The 27,987-nt window shown below is 54.1% G+C and overlaps 1 protein-coding gene across 1 annotated transcript; it reads left to right on the plus strand.

The window, feature by feature from the left end:
- The first annotated feature begins 403 nt into the window (after window positions 1-403).
- On the plus strand, window positions 404-27,975 carry PPL (periplakin). The gene is made up of 22 exons (XM_074841115.1): window positions 404-545; window positions 10,272-10,371; window positions 10,894-11,048; window positions 11,440-11,560; window positions 12,504-12,629; window positions 12,920-12,961; window positions 13,091-13,252; window positions 13,694-13,801; window positions 14,337-14,432; window positions 15,454-15,576; window positions 16,509-16,655; window positions 17,498-17,649; window positions 18,181-18,278; window positions 18,570-18,727; window positions 19,675-19,853; window positions 19,957-20,095; window positions 20,919-21,112; window positions 21,463-21,613; window positions 21,915-21,998; window positions 22,984-23,100; window positions 23,785-23,877; window positions 24,378-27,975. Exons 1-22 carry the CDS (start codon window positions 484-486, stop codon window positions 27,060-27,062), a joined length of 5,292 nt encoding a protein of 1,763 aa, XP_074697216.1. The 5' UTR covers window positions 404-483; the 3' UTR covers window positions 27,063-27,975.
- Window positions 27,976-27,987: the final 12 nt, after the last annotated feature.

A 27,987-nucleotide genomic window follows, 5' to 3' on the forward strand; every position in this document is an offset into this window, starting at 1 on the left:
GGAGGAGGCAGCAGCCCCCTTGGCTGCCCCTCCGTGCCTGCACCCCGAGCCCATCACCCCTGGCCGCATCGGGGCCGGGGGACCCCCGCCGCTGCTCCCCGCTCTGCTGCTCCCCACCTATGCCCTGACTCCAGGGGGATGTCACGGTTGACCCTGCACATTTTTGGAGGGGCCCAGCCCTGCTGGGGCTCCCCTTTGAGGCAGGGCTGGGTCCGGGAGCGCTGAGCTCCACCAAAACCTTCCTGGAAGCCGGGGAGCGCCGGGGGCGGGTGGAGGAGGATGCTGCGGGGCGAGGTGGGGGGGGCCGGGCCGGGCCAGCCCAGCCGGGCAGCGGCAGGCAGGAGGCAGGCAGGAGGCAGGCAGGAGGCGGTGCAGCCCCGTCCCCGCCTCCCGGCGCGGCCCGGCCCGGTGGCGGCGCAGAGGCTGCGGGCGGCGGCGGGGGAAGAACAGGCGGAGCGCGGCGGGCGCCGTGCCGGGGACGCGATGCACTCGCTCTTCAGGAAACGCAACAAAGGGAAATACAGCCCCTCCGTGCAGAAAAAAAGGTGAGTGTCCCGGCCCCGGGCAGCCCCGCTCCTCCCGGGTCAAGCAGCGCCGCGATCCCGGGGCTCCCTCCCCGCAGCATCCCCTCCCGGCGCCGGGGCTTGGCGGACCTGGGCACCCCCGAGGTGTGGGCACCCCCGAGGTGTCAGCTCCTCTCCCAGCTTTCACATCTCTTTTGCTGAGTGGGGGCACAGAGATGGTTTTTACCCCGTCCCCCTCCCATCGCAGTAGCTGCAGCTCCAGGGAGCAGGCTCCTTCACTTCGCAGGCGTGTGCTGGGCTAGGGCTTAGGGAAAAATAGTCTGGCTGTCCTCAGCCTTCATCCACTTGTTCCATCAGGATCAAGTATTCAGTCGATCGTCCTTTCCTCAGCTCTATCTGACGCGGTGGGAACCGTTTCAGTTGTACTGGTCATAAAAAAAAAAAAAAAAAAAAAAGAGCAGCATCTTGAACGCACCCCATGAAGGGTCACTGTTAAAAGGGGAGAGATGTAAAAATCACCCCCGAGAAGGCTCGGCTTTGGCGATGCATTGCTGCAGGAGAGGGCTGGAGAGCAGGCAGCCCCCAGCCCCTGCCTGCACAGGGCAGGTGGCACAGGGAAAGTTTTTCCAAAGAGGTTTGGATCAATTCAGAAGCGTGTCCTGCGTTTCCCAGAGGAGCTGCAGGGGCTCTGGAGCACACGGAGTGGGACAGCTGGTGTAGATTCAAGCCCATGGCTTGTTTGTCCTGTTCCAGAAGCACCTGCCCTGGCCGGTGAGCTCGGAGCAGCCACCCAGCTCCCAGAAATCCTCCTCTGGAATGAAACCGGGGAGCTGGCACAGGGGCTGAGGCACCTTCAGGGACCCAGAAACGGACCAGTCAGCCCAGAAGGCGCCGACACCTCCCGAGCTGGGGGAGCCCCTCGCTGCTCCCTGCCCACGGGTGCAGTGCTGTGGCGCGTGGGAGGGGTGTTCCCCGAGAGGGGAGGGTGCTGCTCTGGCACAGTGGGTGCTCTGGTTTTGGTATGTGCTGAGCTCCCTCCATTTGAGCTGAGGCTCCAGCTTCAGCCCTGGGGATGCCTCCCCTGGCAGCCCGGATGGCTCAGTAGCTCCTGAAGCCCAGGGCATGCTCTGCTGCCAGCTCCTGCCCTAGGGAGGGCTGGAAGGAGGAGACAGGGGGGCACGGAGCCCTCTGAGGGCTCAGCATGCGCCTCTCTTATGGCCCCAGCCCCAGTGTTCCCATGGTCAAAGGACGGTGCAAATACCCGGTTGCATTTCTAGTCTTTGGGGGTGATAGTGGAAAGCTTGAAAATGAGAAACCCCTCACCTGGGTTGACAGTTCAGGACTCTGAGCAGCATCAGGATGCTGGGAGGCAGGAGGAGACAGACCTGCTCTGCGCCAGGCACCCATCCTGTGACCCCCCACCCTGGGTCTGTGGCCGGGGTCCCCGCTGCTGCGCTCTGAGCCCTGCCAGTGCCGGGTACCCCATGCTCACGTCATCCGACGGCGGATGGGGCTCGGGAAGACGGTCTTCCCTCCACTGCCCTGCCTGCGAGCCCAGCCGGCTCTGGGCAGGTGCCAAAGCACCTCTGAAGGCTGCAGGCCAGGCTGAAATCTTTATTTTTCTGGCTGGCTGGTGGCGGGTGAGGAAGCTGCTCAGTGCTGTGGCCTCGGGCCACCCTCCCTCCCTGCACCCCGGCTCTCCGTGCACACCTCAGGGAGGGCTGTGCTCATTAGCCCCAATTTGTTAATTCCTGCGTTGGAGTTTACAAACATCTGGGAGTCCGGGGAACACTCCCACCGTGTGGAAACAGCCCCACCATCAAGATGGGGAAGCCGGTGCCAGACCGGTTAAACAACTTGCTGGAGGAGGATTGCGAAGAAGCGAGGAGCTCCTGCTGCCCCATCCCCTGCTCCAGGCACTGCCAGGCTCCCAGCCGGCTCCCGCCCAGTTTTGCTGCGAGAAAAACAGAGCAACACTGCTAAAATCAACCGACCGCCCCCGCCGTAAACAGGGACGGAGATTTCGACACCGTGTACAGCCCGGCCTCATCCTGCGCTTTGACAAGGCTGCGCAGCCAGGGTGCAGGGGCTGCACCTTAGACGAGGGCTTAGTGCCAAGGTGCTGCTGGTGACCGAGCCTTCAAAGCACAGCGGTGACAGGGCAATAACTGAGCACCGGTTTGGCAAGCGTGCCAAGGAGCTGGAACGTTTCCTGCAAGCAATGAGGAGCCGGGGCTACAAGTTCAGCTGATTTAGTTAAGGGTTGCCCAGGAAGTGCCATCCTACAGCAGGTCATGAGGAGCCATGGTGTCTTGGTGGCTTCTTGGGATGAGCCCTTCCCATGGTGGGGGCATCTCAATGAGCAGCACTGGAGAGTCAGGATCTCCATGAGTCTGTGCAGCTCAAGCCAAGTGCTTTGTCCCCCTAGATGCAGTCAGCCACCCTTCCCCAACCCCAAACTGGCCCTTCAGCCTCCCATCCAAAGCGCCTTGAAGCTCAAGGAGCTCCCCTGCCTATCCCCAAGTTGCCCAGAGCCTGCCTGGAATCCAGGGGGTAAGAAGTTGGGGTAGGCAGGGATGGGTTTCCCCACTCCATCCCCGCTGCCATGACAGGGATGCAGGTCTCTGTGGGAGCAAAACCCTCTCTGAACTTCCCTCTGAAGGAAGGAGCCATTTGTGGCAACTGCCTCTGTGTCTTGAGGCCAGTCAGCCCTGTGCTAGCATTAGTAAGGAGGAAAGCCAGCCTGCTTTGAAGCTCTAATAGGCCCACAGCAGGGAAAGAACAGGAGCGACATAAAATCCTGCAAAGCCATGATGGCTGGAAGACGACTTAGTGCCAGGTCCTCTGGCCTGTCATGGCCTGTCCATCCTCAGCAACCCCAGCTGAGTCTTGGAGCATGCCAGCCACGTACTGTGCCATGGCTTGGCTGGAGGAAAACCACAAAAATGCTCTGTGCTGGGCACCCTGGACCACATCCCCCTCCATCCCCCTCCTAACGCCACTCACAGCACCAGGGGTTGCTTTACCCCCAGTGTGCAGGTGATGCTCCACAACAGCTCCCCGTGGTTTTGTTTTTCTGGTGCACAAATTAGCAGGACCAAGGTCCAAGTCCCTCCTTAGGAATATCTGCTGCAGCTTTGCTCTGGGCTTGTGGTCTCCAGGCTCAGTAGCCACCTCCATCTGACCCTGGGCACAGGGTGTGGGCATTTCCCTACTGTGTCTAGGGAACGTGGATGATGATGACAACATTTCTTTTGTCTTATGGACTTGGTTGCTTTATACTCTTCTTGTTCACCCCATCCCAGTAGCATAAGGCCCTGGGGATTCAGCTGAGACTGGCCATGACTATGTTATATATATATATATATATATGTGTGTGTGTGTGTGTGTGTCCCTAGAAGGGAAGGTAGAAGCCTTGAATAGGGATGTAGTATGGGGGAAATCCATCACCCTCCTTCCCCGTTATCTTCACCAAACGCTTGCCACGCTTAGAAAACAATAGGTTGGTTTCTCTCTTAGAAAGTCCAGGGTTGGGAGGTAGAAAACACAGCTCAGCCTTGAGAAGTTGCTGCTGAAACTCACCCTCCTGCCGGCAAGAAAGATGTTCATCCCCAGGGTCCCCTGGTGAGAGCATCCATCCAGGAGGGCTCCTAGCCCTTGAGACCCTTAATGCTGTCAGCAGACCCCATCTAAGAGAGGGTGCAGGCAGCTGGGACAGAAGCTGGGAGGGCTGGCACCCATTTCTAGAGGCTGTTTGGTAGGGCTGGAGTCAGCACGAAGGACCAGACAGCAGGTGAGTCAGGGAAGCTGCTCTGTATTTACGGTGGAGCAAGCCTCACCATCGCCTCGCCATCGCCTCGCCTATTTCTGCTTTAATTTCCATGCACATTACAATAATATATCACCATTACTACGAGGGAAGATAAATATAATTGAAACAAGCTGGACTAAGCACAGCAACCCTGCTGTCCAGCTACACCCTAACGTGGATAGCTTGACGGCACACTGCTCTGGAGTTTTCAGCCAGATCTTAATGTCTCCCCAACCTGAATTACACTACCCATAGCCCAAGCCCTTGTGTCCTCTGCTCTGCCACAGTTTCACTCCAGTGCCATTATAAGTGGCACAAGGAAATATCAGGCAGTGGTAGTTGTGGCTCAGGGAGCTTTACGGGCATTTATAGTTCTGTGCTGTGGCCTTCTGGAGGAGTCGTGCAGTTTAAGTCCCTCCTAAAGTCCTGTCTCCAGCAGCAGTGCTCACGTGGGTATGCTTTTTATGAAATCTGTATAAATGGAAATTAAATGGAGATGGAATTGAGAGCAGCAGTAGGTGGTCACTGCCTGAGGCACCGTCTGTGCATCCCAGGAGTGGGCTGCACTAAGCAGGACCAGGATGCGTGCTCAGACCCTGTCCTCAACCAACTCGCTTGTCCCTGGCTGAGTGGTCCCACCTGTGGAGTTGCTCCTGGCATGGGGAGGTTTCCCAGCAGGACAGCAGGGGCACGGCCAGCATCGCTGCACTGGGGGAAGGAGCAGGACAGAGCCCTTCCCATTAACCCTCCCAGCAAGTATCTGATTCATGGGACAAGCTCCCAGCAGGAGCCTTCCCAGGGACCACAGTCAGCTGGAGCAGTCAAAACTCCAGGAGTGTCTATTTGAACATCTTCACTTGGGGGAATTAGTGAAATAGCCTCCTTGTTTGGACAAAAAAGGAAACTGAGAATCCAAAGGGATTTCCTACCACCTGCCAGTGCAAAGCCAGGGTGTGAACCTGTGGACATCCCAGAGATGCCGGCCTTGAGGAAGTTTGCTCCAAAACGTGCTCTTATCAGTGAGGATGCAACCTAATGGGAAGAGAGGAAAAGAAATAGGAATAGGGGAAAAAAGCCCAGTTTTTAGCAGCAAAGTTTCCATATCACAATAATTATCATCATATTTGTCTGTTGAGAACCTCTCTTCAGAAAAAAAAAAAAAAAAAACAAACAAAACCACACAACCAAAACCCTAAGAAAAACCCAAGCCCCTCTGAAACAAAGCATCACCTAGAGGTCAGAATTGTGGTATATGGATGCAGCGATGTCTGCCACGGAGCAGCTGCCTCCTCCCAGCTCCCCAGCTGAGAGAAACCCAAAAAACCTTCCTGTTCCTCATGGGAATAATCTCGGGTCCTTCGCACCCGCCAGGCAGTGCTACAGCTGCTGAAGGCAGCGTTGAAAAGAAAGAACGCTTCTGCCGAGCGCAGCTTTTCGTGAGTAATATCATTTTTTCCTTCCTGATCAGAAAATGTTAAAGCTCTCCAGAAATGGCAAAGCCAGTTTTTCCAGGATTTTTTTTCTTTTTTTTCATCTTTCAAACAAAGACTTATCTATTTTAGCAGAAGAGCTTTGCATTTCCCTTCCCTCTGCCGGAGCCTCGCAAGGGCCATGCCCTGGGCACCTTTGCTCCTGCCTCTGCTCAGTCTCGCATGCGCTGCCCTTCCCAGCTGGGCTATGGCCAAATCCTGCCCTTCTCCCTCCCCAGCTCTGCTCTATGCTCTGGCCATTCCCTCCTGCCTGTTTTTTGGCCCTGGCAGCCCTTTGCCTTACCCTGCCAGCAGCTCTGCTCCAAAGCCTGGATGCACCCGCGGCTCTTCCCAGCAGCTTCCCAAAAGAGCCATCTCCTGCAAATCCCATCCACACACCTTTCCTGGGCCAGCCAAGGATTTCTCACTGTGCCCATCACTTTGTGCTTCTCCTGCATCTTCCTCCTCTCAGCAGATGAAGGGCAGGGGGAAGCTGACCTCCTCCATCCCCTGGCACGGAGATTTCAGCCAGGCTTCAGCTTTTCCAGCCAATCCCTCCGGCACCCTGCTTGACGTTGAGACAGATGCAGGGACTGTGCTTGTCCTTGTGGTTTATTAACACAGACCCAGCTTTGGAGGGGACTGAACAATGTTGGCTGATGTTCAATAGGGCTGATGTTCTCATATCAGTAATGTCCAACCTGGTTGATTAAGTGGCACAGAAGTGGTAAATCTGCAGAAATAAATAAAGAAATGAGAGATCTCATAAGAGAGATCTTATTTCTGTATTTATTTCCGCACATTTATCACTTCTGCATTTCAAGCAGCAGTGGGGGTGAGCTGGAGCACATGCCAACATCCCCGCACTGTGTTCAGCACAGGACGGGGTGCGAGCGAGCTGCTCCCATGGGAGCTGTGGAGGATCCAGCTCCTATGTTTTATTAGATTTCCCTGTATGAAAACCTTCACCGGTGACTCTCGTGTAAACAGCAGAGCTGGAGAGAGCAAACAGCTCTTCTTGCGTGCGTCAGGAAAGCCGAGGCTGAGCAGCAGAGCCGTGCCCACATTATAACCGAGCATGCCCTTGCTTGCTTCGAGCCAGCTCTGCGTTTTCTTTTCCCTGGTCACCCAGATACTGCACATCAAAGCAGTAGTTCCTGGATTCCAGGGCAAACCATCCTCTCCGACACAAGGAAACACATCCTCTGCCCTCCCTATTCCCCCAGCCCCACACCCCCTTCTGCTCCCTGCAGCAATGGGGAAGGGGCTGTCTCCCCTCAGGTACTGCTGGAGCCAGGGGTGGAGGGTGGCTCTGCCCCAGCGCTGGGTTCCCTGCATCAAGGCGAAGGATGGCCAGGGGCAGTGCCACCAGCTTGGGATGGGCTTGGTGGCGGAGTGATTAACAGGGGTGATTAGAGCTTGTGGCTCAGGCCTGGGGGAAGAGTGAGGAGAAGGGGACGAGGGGTGCATCCTCACCTGGACACATCATCCCTGTCCCAAACCAGTGTGGCCACAGAGGATGCCCCTGGCAAAGCTGGTACCTGAGTAAGAGGGTCAGGGCCTGGGTGTTGCACTCACTGGTTCCTGGCACCCAAGATCAGTTTTGCTGATGCAAAGTGAGCACAGAGGCCAGACAGAGTCTCTGCTAGACCAGATCAGCAGCAACAGCTCAGGAAGCCGTGACTGAAACACAGCATAGCCATGGATCCCACACGATCCCTGGCTTAATTTTATTTCCTCCATACAATTTAGAAGCTTCAATCAAAACCAGAACTAAAAAATCCCCAGACCTCTTCTGCTTTTGGGGATGGTTTTTCCATCCATGCTATAGATCCACTGAAACCCTGAAGATTCATCCTTGGGCTTGCTAGAAAACACTGAGACCAAGGTAGGGAACAAGAAGAGGAACTGGCAAGCCCTGCCAGCTCTTCCCAAGCCCCTCTCATTGCTGGTTCAGCTCCTGGCTATCACAGCGAAGCATCCCAAGCTCCCACCTGGATAATCAAGCCTCTCCCACCCCTCAAAGATCAAGTGGCCTTCAGTTCGTTGGTGAGAGATGAGGAAGGCTCCTTGGTGGTTGCAAGCTCTCTCAGGATGCAGGAGATGCCAGCTCTGAGCAACCATCATCCAAAGACACACAAACACGTGCAGCACATTTTAGTCACCCAGCTTCAGACCGCTTTCTCTTCACTGATTTCATCTGACGTTTTCCCTAGTTTACATGGGAAGATGCGGATTAGAAGAAACCCCAAAGTGGATTAAGAAGAGCAGCAGGATCCAGCCACCTGCACCTCATCTCCCGGTGCACCCCTGCACCCTCCAGCTGTGATTATTGAACAGAAAACGAGACTCATCCTTGCAATTATTGCAACCAGCCACACAACTTGCAACAACCCCTTCATTTGCTCCTCTGCTTAGAAATGCCTGCTCAGTTCATTTCTGCTGATGTGAGAGGGCCCATAATTATGGCAATTCCTCTGCTCATCAGGAGGTGCCAGGCAGGCAGCAGCAGCGGTGACACACACAAACCATCAGCACTCTGAGTATCATCCAGATGATGCAGCTTCTATAAAAAGAAAAAAATCAGTGTAAATCCTGCCCATGCCAGAACTTCCCAGGGAAGCGTGAGCTTTTGTGGAGCTGTCAAGATGCTGCGAGGCTCCTGCAGGGGCAGGGTTTGAGGTAGGGAGGAACAAGCCCAGAGCTGGGTTTTGGTTTGTTCTGCTGCACTGAAAGCGATACCACGCGTGGCAGGCAGGAACGTGTCCTGAAGCTCAGCACCAGTGGCAAGAGGAAGGCTGGCCAGACCTGGGCTGACCAAGCTTTTTCCCCCAGCGCCCACACTGTAAAGGAAGCAAGCTGAGACATCCCCATTGGAGACTACGTGCGGTCCCCAAGGTGCACAGGGCTGATGAGGCCACGTACTGCTTCTACCTGCTGGTAGTTGAGCACTGGCACATGCCCAGGGAAGCCTCTGCAAAGCACTGGAAGAGGACTGCCTTGGTTGGCAAGCCATGTCCGCTCTCAGCTTTGGCCCACCATGCTGTGGAAGACAGGAGGACGTGCCTTGTGCTGTCCTGGAGAAGCTCGCATGGTCAACCCCTGCCCCATGAAGGAACTAGGTGCTGCAGGACCCCTCGGGCTGGGTTGATGGAACTGCTGGGTGAGGCTGCCCACCTGGGGATGCAGGAGCTCTCCATGGCACGAGCAAGCACGGCTGGGATGCTGGTGCTCCACTGGACAAGTCTGCTGTCCCCCAGCCTGCCCCGCTGCCCTCCAGCCTCTGCAGCAGACACAACTCATCTACTAGCAGCTATAACAGCAGTTAATACTTCTAAGTGCCATATAAAGATTAATTCTACCACCGCATAACAAGGTCATTAAGGCTCATTATCACCACTCTATAGGTGGTTGGGATTGGAGTGAGCCAACCCTTGGCTTACGCCCAGCACAGCTGGGACACGAGCCCCAGCCTTGCCACCAGCCTGGGCTCTGTGAACCCTCCAGCTGCAGGGACCGCTGGGGAGCACACCCCACTTTCTGCCTCCAGCCTACAGAGCCGCAGCAGGAGAGCGGCGGGCAGCGCCTGGCACATGGTCCTCTGGAGCTGGCCCTGGCACGCTGCAACCTCTCCTTGCAGGCAAAGTGACAGCAAGAAAACAAAATGTTTAAAATAACCCTGGCAATGCAAAAGCTACGTCACGGGTTGTTCTGACTCTGCTCCAGTTCAGCCGTCTCTCCAGTGGGGCTGTGAATATTTGGGCTGGCTCTGCACCCTGCCAGCCCGGCTGCAAACGGAGAGGCCTGGACCAACATCACCCTGGGAGCAAAAACCAGTGCCGAGCAAGAGACAAAGCACTGAGAGATGGATGTAATGTGTGCTGTCCCGTCCCTTTATTTGGTTTAAATTGTAAATCCCTCCTTGCAGAGCAAGGAAGCCCTGACCATGGCATGGAGGGGCACAGCAGGGGCTGTGCCCCAGCATTGGGTACACGTGGGGCTGCAGGCAGGGGTTGCCCAGGGCATGGAAACAGCCTGCATGCAGCACCCTCAAACGGGCCACCTCGCCTGCGTGCATGGGGTCCAGGTCCTCTCTGCTGCTCAGGCTCCTCCAGCTCCAGGCAGGACCCCCTTCTCTCCCTGTCCCCTGCAAACAGGTCTTTTTGTTCTTGCTCCAAAACCAAGGGAGACTCAGGCTTGCCTACGGCATCGCTCCCATTTCCACCGTGCGGGAGACACGATGTCCTCACCCGCCACCCCCCTCCTGGCAGAGCAGTCGAGTATTTTGGAAAGTATTAGAAAGGCAGCAGTGAGTCACACACAGCTGCAGTGCCTGGCAGGCTCGGCTGGCCCCCCGCCACCCCCCGGGGTCACGGCACCCTGAGGGCAGACCCCGGCAGCAGCTTAGGGCTGTGGCTGTGTTTTGTGGGGTGACGAGTCCCCCTCTTTCTCCTCCTCTCTCCCCAGCATCTCCAGCAAAGAGCTGACCGAGCTCATAGAGCGCCTGCAGAAAAATGCTGACCAGGTGGAGAAAAACATCGTGGAGACCGACTCCCGAATGCAAAATGTAAGCAAGCCACGGCCCCACACACATGGGCTCCTCTGAGCAGCCCTGTCCCCTCGCTCCCTCCTGCTGCAGCCCTTCCCACTTCGCTGCGGTCTCCTCTCCTCTCCTCCGGCACGTGTGCGTGGCTGTCCTGCCCTGTGGCGGGTACCTGGGCTGCAGTGATCCAGGAGGGAGGGATACACGGCTTCCCCCAGCTTGGAGAGGGTGTCACAGGTGACAGGGCCCCGAAATTCTTCCTTACCCAGGGCTGGGTCCCAGCAGGCAGCTAGGATGGAGGAGAAGGGGCCTGAACCATCCTCCTCTTCCCAAAGGGTAAGGTGCATTCTGATGGGACGCAGCCCCCAGCCACAGCCCTTCCTCAGGGCTACCATAGGCGAGGGGAAAGCAAAATACACCCCTGGGAGGATACGGGAGGGCAGAGCTGGTTCCTGGGGCAGTGCAGCAGGAGGACCTCACTCAGCCCTCTTGGATGCAGTTTATTTTCCCCTTGTGACCCTTCCTCCCCACTCTCTGCCTGCCCAGGACTTGCACAAGATCAAGGCATGCCAGCTAGCGCAGTACAAGGACCTGACAGCTCAGAAACTCACCGAGTCCGACAAGCTGCTCTACGTGCTGGATGGGGACGCAGCGATCGCCCGGCACATGAAGCACCCCCAGGGTGACATGATCACAGAAGAGTGAGTACCTCTGCATCCCAATTCACATTAAGGTGTGTAACCTGCAGCCATCCCTGGGCATCTGTAGAGTGAGGACAGCTGCTCCCTGCTGATGGCAGCTCTGCACAAAGCACGGCGGGGGGGTATCTGCCCGCTGGGCAGGCGGGACCATGCTCCCCCACAGCACTGGCCTGCCCTGAGCAGCACTTGGCAGAGGATGGGTGCACTGGAACCTTTGCCCTCTCCCTCCCCCGCTGATTGCACAATGCGGCTGCTGCCAGCTGTCTGAGGTCCCCTAAGGACAGTCCCCCCCTCCATGGGGGTCTGGGAGAGGACCCCCTACAGCTACCGATGCGAATGCCCAGCCCATGCCTCCATCCTGCATCCCACCCTCATCTTTCCCTTCCCGCAGCATCCGGCAGCTAAAGGAACGAGTGGCAAACTTGCGTGTGAAACATGAACAGATCTACAGCTTCCCCCTGCAACATATTGAGCCCCAGGTCAACTGGTCAACAGTGATCGAGGAGAAACAGGTACCAAGGGGACTATGAGTGCCACTGCCTGGCCAGTAGCACCAGCTGGGCAGGATCTCATGCATCTCCCCATGGAGAAACAGGCTCTTGGAAACCTTCTTGGAAGCTTTATACTGGGAGCAGCAAACAGCATGGGAAGGATGTGGGGTGCTGGGTGGCAGAGGAGGGTGTAGAGGTGATGGGACAAGGCCAGCTGCTGTGGCACCAGGAATTAGTGCTCGAAGCAGCACTGCTGGCAGCAGCCGGGCTAAGAAAAGAAAAACTCCAGATGATCAGGGGGGTCACAGGGGAGTGCGCCAGCCTGGCCTTCAGGGGCTGGTCTCCTAGGCTCAGCCTGGCTATTGATCTCCTGGGTGAGCTTGGGTAAACCTCTGCCCTTCTCCATCCAAGGACAGAGACCACACTCCCTCTCTGAGCAAGCTGCTCCAATGCCCCGCTGTCCAAAGCATGGAAAAAGCTTCTCCTTATACCTAGTCTGTGCTGCCTCTGTTTCAGTTCATGCCTGTCATCTCTCATCTTTCTACCATGCACCACCTTGCAGAGCCTGGCTTCATTTTCTCAACAACCTTATAGGAAAGATGCTGTTAGATTCCCCCAAAGCCTTCTCCTCCCCAAGCTGAACAAGCCTCAGCATCTCCTCTTGGGTCCTTGCCTCGGCATCCCCAGTCACCACCTGCTTTGGGCTCTACTCAATGGCCTTTATTTTTTATTTTATCCCACTCCCTACACTCTTCCAGCCAGAAAATGGTTAAAACGCCCAACTGGCTTTCTGGCTGCCCCCGAGCATGGCCGATTTCACCCACTTGCTCCCGGGCAGCCACACGCTGCTGACACGGGAGCCTGTCCAAGCCCAGCTCCACGGCCACGTCCAAGAGGAGTTTCCTACATCCTAGCTGCCACATCCTGTTCTCCCATCGCTAACCCCAACTCCTGTGCACCGCAGGATGTGTTAAGCAGTAAGGGCTTCGGGACCGACCTGCCGCTGGTCAACAGCCAAGTAGAAGAGCACAACATCTTCCACAACGAGGTCATGGCCATCGGCCCACACATCACCAAGGAAGGCAATAAGGTCAGCTCTCCTGCCCCTCTCCCTGCTGCCTGAAGGGATGGTCCTGGCCTGAGCTGCTGATGAAGGCCAGGTCATCCCACCATCCAAGCTGCTCCGCTCCAGCCTGGACCAGCTTGGATGGGTGCCCAGATACACACCTAACCTCAGAGCTCAGCATCATACACTGACTGTAGCTTTACAATGAGGCAAATCCCATAAACCCCACATCCCCCTCAAGATTAAGCCCCACCAGACCACCATTCTCCAGAGAAACGCTCCTAACTCTTGCCTTGCTTCTCCTCTGTTACCAGGAATACACAAGCGACTTCCAAGCCAAATACCAGAAGCTGCTGGTAAGAGACCTCTGGGATTCTGGGGGCAGAGCCCTTTTGCAGGGGTCCCTTGCCAGGTTGGCCAGGCACCCCTAGAAGGACCCGTGGAGAGGAGCTTTGGGCTGAGCTCTCCCCTCTGACCCTTCCCAGGCTGGCTCCCAGCAGCGGCAGCAGGATCTGAACTCGCTGCAGGATTACATGCAGCGCTGCACCAACAAGCTCTACTGGCTGGATCAGCAGGCAAAGGACAGGACCCATTACGACTGGAGTGATCACAACCTGGACTACCCCAGCCGGCGCCGCCAGTACGAGGTCCGTGTGCGCTCGCCTGCAGCCTGGCCCCGTGCTGGCTGGGTGCTTTGCAGCAAGGGAGGTGGGCACGGAGCCAGGGGAGCAGGCTGGGAACATCCCTTCCCCAGTGCCTCAGTTTCCCCACTCCATGATGAAGCACTTTGAGATGTACAGATGATAGCACATGGGTAGTAAAGTTAATCCTTTCCTCCTGCCAAAGATCATGCAATGAGAAATCTCAACAGCTTCCTCGTTCTCCTTTCTTATCTCAGTTTGCTTGGCAAGAGTCACATCTTTAGCAACATCTGCAAGGGAAGGAAAACCAAAAGCTGCAGTGGGGGAACATTGCACTTTCTATCTTGTGAAGCTGTTCAGGCCCTTTCAGAGTAGCTCAGTCACAGAACACAGCCAGGCTCCCCTTCTCTTTCTGTGGGGATCAATATCTCACCTCTCTCCATCTAGAACTTCATCCACCGGAAGCTGGAGGAGAAGGAGGAGGCCATCAACAAGCTGCATGCGGATGGAGATCAGCTGCTCGCCCAGAATCACCCCGGGAAGAACGCCATTGAGGTGAGCATCAGGGATGGGTTCCAGCTTCCCCACCCACCCACCCCGGAGCTCAGGGGACTCATCTGGCCCTTCTCCAGCGTGGGACCTGGTGCCAGTGCAACTCTTGACTTGACTTCCTGGGATGCCAAGCGAGAAGAAGTTTCCTTCACCTGCAAGTGTGTAAACACCATTGGAGGAGCTGAGATAAACCTAAAGAGCTCTTCTCATCTCCCTCATTCCTGTAGCAATTACCCTGTGCCTGCCTACAAAGGACAAATTATGGTGGCAAGCTCCACCTTTGATGGGAAGATGAACATAAGGCCACAGGATTTGCCACCTCCTTCCACCCATCCCCACAATCCCATGGAGAAATCCCATCTTTAGACTAGCTCTCCGGTATTCCCATCCTAGCTTTGATCTGAGACCATCTGGGTGGCTTCAGAGGCAGCCAAGGAGTTGTTTGATCAAGGTGGAAGGTACTTTCTGGTGGGCAGCTCAGGCTCACCCCTCCCATAGGGCATCCTGCTAACATCCACCTCCCGCCCCTGTGTTGCAGGCTCACATCGAGGCAGTGCACGCTGACTGGAAGGAGTACCTCAACCTGCTGATCTGTGAGGAGAGCCACCTGAAGTTCATGGAGGACTTCCACAAGGTACCAGATCCCTGGCGACAGCGAGGCACTGTTCTTTGCTCTGCATAGCCTGGAGAGTAGGTGCTGGGTTGCAGGAGATCCCAGAATACAAACTCACTCTTGCTGCTCTGGAAACAAGATAGAAGAGGTTGAGTCCTTTACAGGGCTTTTAAGGCTAGGAGGACCACCTTGAGTTGATATAACACAAGTCATAATTGCTTGAGCAGCAAAGGTCAGTAATTGCTTGGCCAAAGCGTGCCTTGCAGAAAGCAGCCACTCCAATGCCGAGGTTCAGACATCCTTGTCTGCAGGACACTGGAGGTATCTCACAGAGGTACCTCACCCCCAAAACAGGCATGGGGAGACCTTGGATGCTCCACGCAGAAGCGGAACAGGTCCAAGTCGGGAAATTACACCTGCAGAAAGCAGAGTTGACCCCCTGGGGAGCCCTGCGCAAGGGCTCAGCACCCCGGCTGAGCTCAGCAGACAGATGTCTGCTGGATAAATTGCATCCGACAGCCAGGGAGGCTCTGCAGGGGAGCAGGTCGGGCTGGATTCCTCTCCCACAGCCTGGGCGTGTTGACGACGTGATGAGTCTGTTGCCAAAGCTGAACCTTGGTGCCCAGCCCAGGCAGTGCCTTTTGTGGGTATTTGCCAGAATAACTGCCCCAGGAGGTGATTTGTGTGTGGAAGAGCTTGGCTCTGTCTTCTCCTTGGCGCTGGCAATGGAGACGCCACACACTGTTGCGATGCTGTACAAGTGAAACAAAATTGAGGGCAGGGAAAGGTGGGATTTACCAACTCTGCAGGGGAAGACCATGGAATAACCTGCCCCTGGCTGACTTTCCCCTAGCTCTGCTGTCCTGAGCATGGGAAATAGCGATTCCTCACCTTTCTCTATGTACTTCTGGGTGTCCAGATGCCCACCATAGCTCCTGGTGACTGTCCCTGCTCTAGGCAGTGCAAGGACCAGGGTGCTGGGGTGTATCTGCTCCATGTTTCAGCGGGACCCTCTCTCACAAGGGACTTTGTCTTTCTGCAGTTTCAGAAAGACACGAAGGATGCCCAGGAGCTCTTGAAGAAGGTGGATACAGACCTGGACCAAAAATTCAGCCCCGAGTTCAAGGACAGATACCAGCTCGAGTCTCTCCTCCGGGAGCTGGATGTGAGTATTGGTGCAAGGCAGGACCGCAGGGGAGGCAGCAGCAGGAGCCAGTGTCTCTACGGCACCAGTGGAGGGACATCCCTGCCGGTGCAGGCATCTAGCCCAGCTTTCTCCGTGGCGAGCAGCAGGACCATGCTGCTACCTCCCTTTGCCAGGCCTTCACCCAACTCTTCCTTCCCCTCTAGCTAGAGATTGCCTCTCCCATAGCAACGTAATTGCTCACTGGGCTGGTTTTTATTTGTTCTCTCATTGAGTTAGCGCTGATTAAGGGCGGGAGCATAATTAGACCTGCTGCCAGAGGAGGTTGTGGAACTTGCTGTGCTGCCGAGAACCGGGCTGCGAGATCGCCCACTTGGGAAGGGCTGTGCTGAGCTGAACTGCTGGCCCAGCCCAGGCTCAAGCCCAAGTCCAAGCCCAAGCATGCTGCAGCAGGCCCAGATAATGCACATGTCCTAGGACAGCTGATAGCACTTCCCCAGAGCTGGCCCTCTCCTCCTGCGTGCTCCATCCCACTCAACATGAGGGGATACCCACCTGCACAACTAGAAATAGAACCTTTTAATGGGGCTCTAATTAGAGCTAATAGCTGGGAACGGGGCTATCCATCAACGTGCAGCCACGCAGATGTGGACCATGCACCAAAGGAATGCCTGTTCTTGCCTGGTGGCTAGTGCCAAGGCATGGAAACTCATGGACACAATCCCAGGCCTCAGCCTGGCTACAAAAGTAGGCAGGAGAGTGCGGGAGCACTTGGTGTAGAAACAAAACAGCTGCAGAGCAGGGCCCAGGGGCCATTTTCACTAGCATAAGCAAAAGAGAAGCCGCAGTCTCTGTCCCGGCAGCTTTGGTACGAGCTCCTCCCCAGCTGGGAGAGCCCAGGAGCTCATTCTTCCCCCATTTCCCCACTGGTTGTGGTCATTACCCTGTGCTAGGACCAGGAGAAGGCCTTGGACAAGTATGAGGCAGTGGTGAAGTCGCTGCAGGAGCGCAGCCAGCAGATCCTGCCCCTGCGGTACCGTCGTGAGACGCCGCTCCAGCCCGTCCCCGTGGAGGCTCTCTGCGAGTACGAAGGCGAGCAGGTAACATCTCATTCCATGAGCAATGCAGAGGTGCTGCTGGGGACCATCTCCTTGGGGGATACAGGGGGTGGAAGAGGCACCTGGAGAAGGAGCAGTTTTTGCTAGTGCCCAAGCAGCAATGTTTCCCGCAGCGAGGAAGAGGCGAAGGTCACGTTTCCTGGTGGGAAAGCAGGTTTTGCAGCTCAGGAGGAGCAGTGCAGGAGGGGTCTGGGGGAAATGCAGCCTCCATCCGCCCTGCAGACAGCGTGCCTATCACACACCCTTCAGGAGGTTGCGACAGCCTGGCTCTGTCACATTCCCACGCTCCGTGCACTGGGATGGTGAAGATGTCCAGGCATGTTTCTGATCAAAGAAACTCACCCCACCATCCCCGGCACAGTCCCAGCAGGGACATCTGCATCCCCTCATCCCCCCCATCACGGTATCAGTCTTTGCAGGACTAAGTAGTTTGACCAAAGGGATGGGTCAGACACCACGGGAGCAGCAGGGGCCTGGAGAGGAGCGAGCGGCTGCGGCTGACTCAGCTGCCTGCCTCCCCGAAAAGGAAAGCCACAGCACAGCCTTAGAAACGCCTTCTCATCTCTGCCCTAGTGGGAATCTGCTTGCCGTGGCTGTTGCAAGAGGAGGCCTGGCTTCATACCTGGAGGCTCGGGGGAGGGAGGAGCAGGCACATGAGTTTTTGGCAAGCGGCAGACACTTGAAGAAGCGAGAGGGTGCCAAGAGAAGGGATTGGGGTTTATGCCAGTCCTGCCTCCCTCAAGCACAGCTGCTGGGGCTGCCGGCGTGGAGCAGGGCGGGTGGTGTTTCCTGACCTGCCGCTGTGACCGGTTCTTGTCCCCCAGGGCCAGATAAGCCGAGGAGCCCACTACACCCTGCAGAAGAACACTGGAGACCTTTGGGAAGTGGCAGACAGCTCAGGAGACAAGATCAGCGCCCCAGGGGTCTGCTTCATGATCCCCCCGCCTGATGCAGAAGCAATAGCGCTGGCAGACCAGTACGTGCCCCCCAAGCCTGCCGTGCCGGACCCTCCCACTGCCCCGGCAGCCTTTGCCCTTGCCTTCACCAGCCCCAGGCCATGCCACCAGCACTGCACCCCCCATCTGGGGGGCTCCCACCCCAATCCTCACAGCAAAGCTGTGCCTGCTCAAAGCCTCAGGCTTCCTCCAGGAGGGATTCCTGCACCCTCCTGCTTTCACACAAGATCCCATCTGGCAAAGTGGGGCCAGCTCAGAGCCATCCACGTCCCCCCCTCCTCTGGGGGGCCATTATGGCAGGGGGAGCCACCCATCCCTCCCTCAGCAGGCAGGTACCTGCTCTCACCCCTGCAGTGAAGACACTGCCCTTTGCCAAGATGGGGTGAGAGTGCCTCTCCCTGACTTGCTTCATGGTTGCCTCGAGGGGCCGGGTCCCACAAGCCCCCCCAGAGCTGACCCCCTCCCTGGAGCAGCACTGGGATGGGTGACAGGGTGACGGAGTGGCCAAGGGCCTGACTCTGACCTCATGCCCACGCTGTCCCGTTCTGCAGAATTGCTGATCACTACGTGACCGTGAAGGAGAAGACGGCCAACTGCAAGAACGTTCTCCAGCAGCGCTACGAGGGGCTGAAGGCAGACAGCATCGGAGGTGTGGCTCTGGAAGGGCAGCTTGGGGCTTGCCCCTTTTCAGGCACAAAAAGGCTGCTGTAGCCTTGAACTTCGATGGTGGCTCATCTTAGGGGGGATGTTACCAAGAGCTTCCCATCTCCTGAGGGTCCTGGGGGCAACAGTGTGTGGATGTGTGCAGGGGCAGAGCAGCCAGGCTGCAGCAGGCAGGGCTCAGGGAGTGGAGGGGGATGCGGGTTCTGCACTCACCAGTGGAACTGAGCCTAGACCCAGCTCCCAGCCAGCCTTAACCTGGTCCCCTCTCATTATCCAGATGCTGCATCAGTTCGGGGGCGCCAGCTTCTGGCAGGGCTGGAGAAAGTGAACAGTGACCTGGACAAGCAGGAGAAAGCAATAACAGCAAACCTCCGTCCACCGCTGGAGCAGAGTCGGGCCGTGCAGGACAGCACTGAGCGCTCCAAGGACCTGAAGGTACGGGGCTGGGGAAGCAGACAGACAATGCTCTACTGGGACTGTGCTCCCAGGGGGTCTTCAGGGTGGCCCTTGGTATGCTGGGCGCTGTAAGCGCTCCCTGAGCCCAGGAGCATGCGGGGATGCAGTGATGCTTACAGCTGGCTGCTGCCTCCAGTGGAGATGGGGAGCAGCCCTCGGAGGAGCCTCAGAAGCCAAAAACCTTTGCCCTGCTCCTGGCCCAGCTCAGTCACAGAAGGGTTGACTGGGAAAAAGGTGATGGCTGCAGAGTGTGGGCTGTGAGGAAGAGAGGGGAGCCCTCAAGTTTTGATCCTGCCCGTATTCTGAGCACAGCAGGGACATTAACTTTGCCACCATCATCACCAGCTCAGAAAGGAGCAGGAAAATACTTACGGTCCAGAGCACTGTCTCTCCTCGTGGACCTGCTCTGCTAGGCTCCAGTGCTGGTAGCATCCTACTCCTTTCCTCTCCTTCAGACCCCTAATTAAGCCAGGCTCCGTGCCACAAACCTCCCTTGGTTTAGGAGGAAGCTCAGGTCCTGGTTACATCACCTGCCGAGGGCTGTGTCAAAATTCAAGTGCCACCACAAGTGAAAGCAAATTGCTCCAACTGCCTGCAGTGCTTTGATGTCCAGGCAAGAATTCATCTGTCAGGCTGCAGAGCCCAACAGTCCAGATGAGTGCAGAATGTTTCTGACAGAGCTAGAGCTGGTGGGAACCACTCCCCAGCCAGAGTTCTCCTTGCTAAGCACTAGCTAGCCTGCCCCAGAAAAGATACAAGTCAACAAAAAATATCGTTTTGTCCCCTACAGGGCTGAAAGGCACCTTGCCATCAAACACCAGCCCTCAGCCCTGACCTCCCCTCTCACACTGGACAGCCAAGGATCAGCTTTTTTGTAGCCACAAGGTCCTAGTTCAGTTGCTATAAAGGCTTTATTCCTACTGCAGAACATCACCAATGAGGTCCGTCGCATTGAACCTGAGAAAACGAGGAAGATCCAGGAGTGCGAGGTCTTCATCGAATCCGTGCCAAACACTGGCAGTGCTACCTTGGTAAAGAACAAGGTGGAGAATACCAACAAGAAGTACGACCGTGTGGTCCAGCTGCTCAGCGCTGCCCAAGAAAAGTAAGTCATAGCTTAAATCATGGCTTGAGCCTGGCATAACGTAGGGTCCTGCAGGAGACAGGTGCAGGCGTGCTTAAACACCTTTCCTCTTGTGTCCTTACAGAGTTGAGGTGGCCACACACCTTGAGAGGAGCCTCCAACAAGGCCGAGACCTGCTGTCTACCTATGAGAACAAACTGGTCATAGATGACACGGTACCAGAGGATATGCGGGTTGTAGACCGTAAGAAAGAAGAGCTGCTGGTGAGTGTTGTCTCCAGTCAGTTTTCTACCCTACTGACATGCTCCACGTAAACAACCACTTTCCAAAAACTGGGGTAATTTCTGCACAACACACAAGCTTGAATCAGTTGGTAAAGGGATGGCCTCCCCCAGCTGGAGGTGGGACCTCCAGTTAGCTGCACTGATCCCCACCTACTTTAAATGCAAATGGTTCCCATCCCCGAACCAGAAATCAAATGCCAGTTGAATACCTGTGATTTGACAAAAGGACTAATGGAGAAGTGAAGGATAAAATGCTCTGGGAAAAGCAATGTCTGAAACTTGAGAGAGATGGACCTAGCAAGGCTTCGAGAACAATTATCACCAGGAAAAGCTGCCAAACAAAATTGGCAATCCTTCTGCTATAGAAAGGCCAAGAATTGGCTAAGCCAGAATTTTCTGTCCTTCAGCTTTTCCATCAATTCCCCAAGTTCAGACTAGAATGCAAAAGCATTCACAGCTCCTTCTGGAGTTGTTGCACTGGCAGGAACAGGGTTACGGCTTGCATGAGGAGCACCAAATATTTTGCACATAGTACTGTAAAGGTTTTAAAGCTTTTAAAGGTTAACAGGTGGAGAAGGGAGTAAGAGCTGGCTTTTCTCCCCACCAGGTTTACCAGATGGCTCTGCTTACGATGCAAGCCTCCAACTTGCTTTTCTCCACAACTCGTAGCGCTACTGCAGCTCAGCCGTTCCTTAGCATCCTCTGCACCTCCAGTGCAGTTGCTGGAGTCGATGGGGAGCAGTGACAAAAGCCTGGCACATGTACAACCCCACAGAATCCCTCTCTCTTCCTTTTTCTGCAGGCCATGGGCACCGAGCTCCAGTCCAAAAGGTTCCTGCTTAATGAAGCAGAGCAGAACTTGCTAAGGACAAAGACGTGCTCCAACACCCTGGCCAGCAAGTTCCAAGAGCACTGCCCCGACATCGAACGGCAGGAAGCCGAGCTCTACAAACTCAACCAGCGCTTCAACAACCTCAGCAAGCAAATCGACCACAGGTAAGACAGAGGATAAGGTCTAACTAGGACTGGACCAGCCTGGAGAGTTGGAGTTGGAATCACACTGAATCTGGAAGAGGCATAGCACCATCATGGGAATGAGCAGGTGCAGAAGGGCTTCTAGGGAGGGCTAAGGAGGAAGAGAGAGGCTCCAGTCATGCACTGGTTGGGTAGGTCTGGGCAGCCTTTAGGATTAAGTGCTCTTGCAACAGAGATGGGGGCTTTGGCAAGAGAACAACTCTGGCTCAAATCTGTGCCTTTGGGGAGCAGGGAAGCACGGACAGGTTAAGAGGCATTTGCAGAAGACACGAGATGTGACAGTACTAAAGCTGAGTTGACTTCCCCTACAGAACGCAAACCCTGCAGAAAGCAAAAAGCGCCTATTCCAACTACCGCACCAACTACGACAAAGTCAACCAGTTCCTGTGCAACATACCCAACTACGAGCCGCAGGAGACCGACAACATCCAGCAAGTGGAGATGAAGCTGAAGAACCAAGCGGTAATTCTTTCTAAGAGCACCCTGGGCTCCACGGGGAGGAGAAGGAACAACACTAAAAGATGAAGAATAGAACTTAAGATAGCTCCTGAACATAAAATAGAAAAATATAAATACTTATTAGCCTTACTGATTTTTATGCTATAAGGTCCCACTGTCCTACCTGTGCCTTCTTTACACATAGCAGGGCAGCTCAAGAAGATTGTAATTCTTGGTGTTGTAATTTTAATGGCAACCCTCAAAAAGGCTGAACAACGTGTTTGGATTTTGTGTTCCCTTTGACACGTATCTCTGTGCATGCCAGGCGCTCCTCAGTGACATTGCAAGCAAGGAACAGGCGGTGCAGAAGGTCTCTGCCACAGCTCAGCAATACCAGCAGGCAGTGAAGGTAAGGACAGCAGCTCTGCCGGTGGGAGAACTTTAACATAGAATCACAGAATAGTTTGGGTTGGAGGGAACCTTTAAGGGTCATCTAGTCCCACCCCCCTGCAGTGAGCAGGGACATCTTCAACTGGATCAGGCTGCTTAGAGCCCCGTCCAACCTGGCCTTGAATGTTTCCAGGGATGGGGCATCTACCACCTCTCTGGGCAACCTCTGCCAGTGTTTCACCACCCTCATCGTAAAAAACTTCTTCCTTATACCTAGTCTGAACATCCCCTCTTTTAGTTTGAAACCATTACCCCTTGTCCTATCACTACAGGCCCTACTAAAAAGTCTGTCCCCATCTTTCTTATAAGCCCCCTTTAAGTATTGGAAGGGCACAATGAGGTCTCCTCAGAGCCTTCTCTTCTCCAGGCTGAACAACCCCAACTCTCTCAACCTGTCCTCATAAGGAAGGTTCTCCATCCCTCTGATCATTTTTGTAGCCCTCCTTTAGACCTGCTCGAGCAGGTCCATGTTTTGTGCTGGGGGCCCCAGAGCTGGATGCAGTGCTGCCAGTGGAGTCTCACCGGAGCAGAATAGAGAGGCAGAATCATCTACATTGAGCCACCTAAAGAAAGCCTAGTGCCCTTGCTCAGTCAACTGATGAGCTAAAACCAGGTCATATCTGCTCTGACATTGACAGCAAGCGGCCGTTAGCATGGCAACTGGCTGAGATTTATTGTCTGTGAAAGGAGGGTTTCCACTCCAAGCCCAGCATCTGTAAGGTAACTGGAACAGCCTGTAGCTGTGCTGTCGTGGTCCCAGGGCAGTACCCAACTCAGAACCTGCTGGGAGGTCCTGGTGATGGTGCTCCACATCCCACCATCTGCAGCAGCTCGCCTAACACACTGGTCAAGGGGAGAAGTCATTAAAGCCAAGGTTTAGGAGGGACCTGTGCATGAAGGGAACCCAGTAATTTCACTTTCCTCCTGGGAACTTCTTCTCACAGGACTATGAGTTGGAAGCTGAGAAGCTACGGTCCATCCTTGACCTCGAGAACGGCCGGAATGGGTACATGAGCAAGAAGCCCAGGCTCCAGTCTCCAGCCGCAAAAGTGAAAGAGGAGGTAAGGAAGGGGTAGCCTATAGCGAGCTAAAGCAGAGGACAGCTTATGGGACCAATGGGTATTTTGCAAACAGTCATATTTACTGTCAGCAACCTTGGTCCCAGAAGGAACTGCAGGGCAGGGCAGAGAACCAGGGGAGGAAGGGATTTTTCATCATTCTTAACCCATCAGGTTTTCTGGGCTGGGCTGGCCAGAATAAGAGAAGAAAAATGCTGGACTTAGCACTTTTTGAAAGGGAGAAGGGAGGAGAAAAACCAAAAACCTAAAAGTTTTTCCCCTCTCCAGACTTTCAAACAGAGAGTGAGATTTCAGTGTCAAAGACCACACGCTAGATAGAAATATTTATGGCAAGAGCAGGCCACAAGCTACTTATTTATGCAGGATCTGCTTGCTACCTGCCTCAAACTCATCCTGCCTATTGAGGCAGGCAGCCAGCAGTGTCCACCTGGCTATTCCTCAGCTACATCTCATTTTACATATCTTGAGTAGGAAATGCACAGTATGACCACGAGAGTGTGTGTGCAAGAGAATAGCTCTTCCCCAAAGCTTGGCAGATCGCCACTGTAGGTTTTTAGAAGAGCACCGAGGGTTACTTCTTTGGGGCCTGTTGTTTCTATTCAGCAAGTCTTGACCAAACCCCCCTGGTTCCACCACCTCTTCTCAATGCATTTTTTTGTTCTGTAGGAAGCTGTTCTGGCAGCCAAGTTCACTGAAGTAAATGCTGTGAACAAACAGAGGCTGCAGAATCTGGAGTTTGCTCAGAGCCTCCTGCGGCAGGTAAGCGATCACCAGGAGCAACGTGATACTGAAAGGACAGTCATGTAAATAATATACACATGTGCCTTTGCTGTTACGAGTTGAATTGGAAACCAATCTAGCTAGTGTTTCATGTCCCCAAAATCATTAATCAGTAGACACTTATATCAGACAACCCCTCTGTGTTTCCCAGTCCCATCTTCCACTCACCCTAGAAGCTCCACATCATTTCTAACACTTCTTTTGCCAAACGCATGCCAGAATTAGTGTCCCTCGTGGCTAAAAGCTTTGTTTTGACAGCAGCAGGCATTGCAGAAAGCATTTCTCAGGCTGGGAATCCACAGAGCAGTTCAAGAGCAGCCTGTTTGCAAATACCCCCTGTTCCGCGTTTGCAATGGGCAACCTCCACTAACCAAACTCAAGACCCTCCTGTCGCTTTGTCACAGGAGGCACTGAAAATAAGCACCAAAAAGTATGATTATTTGGGGGTTTTTGACTACACATTCTTTTTTCAACAACAGCAACCAGAGGTTCAAGTGACACAAGACTTTGCCCAGACCAAAAAGTCCATAAGGCCTGTGGAAGAAGTCTGGAAGTTGAAGAAAGAGCTTGAGGATGAGACTCAGCGTCGGCAACAGCTGGAAGCAGAGATCAAAGCCATTCAGAACAACATCGTCCACCTGCAAAACCAGAAGCCCCAAGAAACTATAGTTAAGAAAGAACTGCTGAAAAAAGTGCCTGACCCTCAGCTGGAAGAGAGCTTCCACAAACTGCAGCAAAACCTAGCAGAGGAGCAGCGCAAGAACCAGGTGCTCCAGGATGAGCTGGAGGCTCTTAAAATCAGGCTGCGTGTTTTGGAGCACGAGAAGAGGGAAGGAGGGCAGGAGTATATAGTGAAAGAGGTACTGCGTATTGAACAAGATAAAGCTCAAGCTGATGAAATCCTGAAGCTCAAAGAAGAATTGGAAGAGCTCAGGAGGCAGGAGGGAACCAGAGAGAACGAAGTCATCCTTTTACGGCAACAAATTGCTGTGCTGTCCAGTGAGAAGAACAAAGAGCAGGAGAAGGTGACGGAGAAGGAGGTGCTGAAGCTGCAGAACGATCCCCAGCTGGAGATGGAATTCCGGATGTTGCAAGAGAACAAGCAGAGGGAGAGTGCCCTTCGGCAGAAGCACGAGGAAGAGCTCAGCTTCCTCCAGGAGAAGCTCAAACGCCTTGAGAAGGAACGGGCCATTGCCGAGGGAAAAATTACTGTCAAGGAGGTGTTGAAGGTAGAGAAAGACTTAGCCATTGAGAGAGAGGTGAACGAGCTCCGGCGCCAGTACGAAGATGAGAAGTCCAAGGGTCGTTCCAATGAGCGGGAAAAGGCTGAGCTGCTCAGGAAGATCCAGCTGCTGGAGGAAGAGAATGCCAAGGTGGTTGTCCAGGAGAAAGTGCGTGAGATTGTGCGCCCAGATCCCAAGGCTGAAAATGAAGTTGCCAACCTTCGTTTGGAGCTTGTAGAGCAGGAGAGGAGATACCGAGGTGGTGACGAACAGCTGAAGAGCTGCCAGAATGAGTTGACTGCTCTGAGGAACAGAGGGCCACTGGTAGAAGTCAAAGAAGTCATTAAGGAGGTCATTAAGTACAAGAACGATCCAGAAACTGAAAAGGAGCTACAGCGACTCCGGGAGGAAATCATAGAGAGGACAGGAGCAATTGAAAGAGCTGACCTCGAGATCTACCAGCTGAAACAAGAGATACAAGCTTTGAAAGACACCAAACCTCAAGTGCATACAAAGGAAGTTGTTCAAGAAATTCTGCAGTTTCGGGAAGACCCCAAGACTAGAGAGGAGGTAGAGTCTCTGAGAGTGCAGCTAGCAGATGAACAGATGAAACACATTGACCTGGAGAGGGAGCGGCTACTCCAAGAAGAGAAAGTAAGACAGAGGGAGGAAGAACTTTCCCAGGTGAAGGAGAAAGTGGTCCAACAGGAAGTAGTGAAGTATGAGCAAGATCCTGCCTTGAAAGCTGAAGTCAACTCCTTCTCTCAGAGCATTGAGAGCGAGCTGAAGCAAATTGACTGCCTCCGTGAAGAACTCCGCAAGCTGCAGAGGAGGAGGTCTGAGCTAGAGCGTCAGCTAGAAGAACTTGAGAAAGAGAGACAGGCCCGCAGAGAGGCTGAACTGGAGGTGCAGAGGCTGAAGATTAGGTTGAATGAGTTGGAAGAACAGGAGAGGGAGACAACAGAGCGAGTGACTGTGAAACAGAAAGTGATCCTTCAGCAAGATCCCCAGCAAGAGAAGGAGCACTCCCTCCTCAAGCTGGAGCTAGAAGAAGAGAAGCACCGGAGACAAGTCTTGCAAACTGAACTAGAAGCCCTGAGAAAGAAGCTCCTTTCTCTGGAGAAGATGGAGGTCAAAGAGAAAGTGGTCTTTTCAGAGAGTGTCCAAGTGGACAAAGGAGACACAGAGTATGAGATTCAAAAGCTGAAGAACAATCTGGAGGAAGAAAGTAGGTGTAAGAGGGAGCTAGATGCAGATATCAACCGCCTCGAGACCAGGCTGTCCGAGGTAGAATTCAACAACTCCAAATCATCAAAGGAGCTAGACTTACTAAGGGAGGAAAACCACAAACTACACCTTGAGAAGCAGAACCTGCTGATGGAAACAAGGAGACTGCAGTCAGAGATTGAACTCACAGCAACAGAAGCTCGGGATTTGAGAAACATGACCCACATGGATAGTGGAATAAACCTGGACTCCAGATTCCAAGCTTTGGAAAGAGAGTTAGATGATCTGAAGCAGTTATCCAGAGAAAAAGATGCAGAGATCGAGCAACTCCAGAATCGCCTCAAGACAGTGGCTATCAAGAGGGAACAAAGAGAGAACCACCTGAGGCGCTCCATTGTGGTCATTGACCCCGATACAGGGAAAGAAATGTCTCCAGAGGAAGCCCATGTGTTTGGCCTCATTGAATGGAGCCTGTTCGTCAAACTGAAGAGTCAGGAATGTGACTGGGAGGAGATCTCAATAAAGGGTCCCAATGGGGAATCGTCTGTCATCCTCGACAGGAAGTCTGGTAGAGAGTTCTCAATTGAGGATGCCTTGAAGAGTGGAAGGCTAACCATGGCTCAGTACAACAGTTACCTCAACAAGGAGATGTCGATCCAGGAGTTGGCAGTTTTGGTGTCCGGAAGTAATTACACAGCGCTCCCTCCACTTTAGAAACTTTTTCTTAAGAGCAGCTAGTCAGAGCTGCACCACTTGTTAGACTACCAGATCACTGCAAATCCTTGCCCTCCTCTGCGCCTTCCAAAATGCTAGAGCCTCTGCCCCAGCCGTGCTACGAAGCCACACTGCTTGCTGTCATACACTGCAGAAAAGCACCACCAGTAGTGGAAAACACGTTTGTCAGGACTACAGTAAAACCTTCTCCCCCTCTTCATCCCTACCTAGTCACTCAACCTAATAAAAACCAAAACAAAAAGCCTTAGGACAGTGAAGTACCTGAAGTCCAAAGACTCAGCAGACCCTGCAGTTTCCTCAACATATACTCACGTAGCCTCATAAAAAGCTGTACACAGCAGTCATTAGCAAGACTGAAGGTCAAGATGACTCCGAGGTGACCAGCAGGAGCTGGTTGTGTCAGCTGCACGTTGGTAAGCCAGACAGTTTCATCGTGGACAACTGACTGAATGATGGGATCGTCCTCCAAGAAAACCAGCTCTGTAAAAACAAAGGTGTGCTACAATTCAGTATCACATTAATACCTAAACACCATCATTTTGTTCACCTACGTGCCTATGCTGCTGGGGAAGAGTGAAGCAGATGTAATTTGATGGCATCAGCCCTAGATCCAGGAGGAGCATTCATACACCACAGAGGTCACCAAGAAGTACAAGAAGAGACGGCAGTATTGCCAAACACAAGACGGTAGTGTAAAGCATGCAACTGTAACCAAACGCAGAGTGCCTTCGAAACAATTAGCTTACCTCATGGCTACAAGCCATTTGTGCTGGTATTTTACTGGATGGAGTTACATGCAGCTACATGTTTCATTTACTTGTGTAAGGGAATGGGAAATAGAGGGGAATTCTATTTATAGTACAAAATAAAAACGCAGTGGTTCCAATCAGAAGTTGGGTTTTCT

This window comes from Strix aluco, chromosome 15, assembly GCF_031877795.1.
Source record: "Strix aluco isolate bStrAlu1 chromosome 15, bStrAlu1.hap1, whole genome shotgun sequence".
NCBI classification, from domain to species: Eukaryota; Metazoa; Chordata; class Aves; order Strigiformes; family Strigidae; genus Strix; species Strix aluco.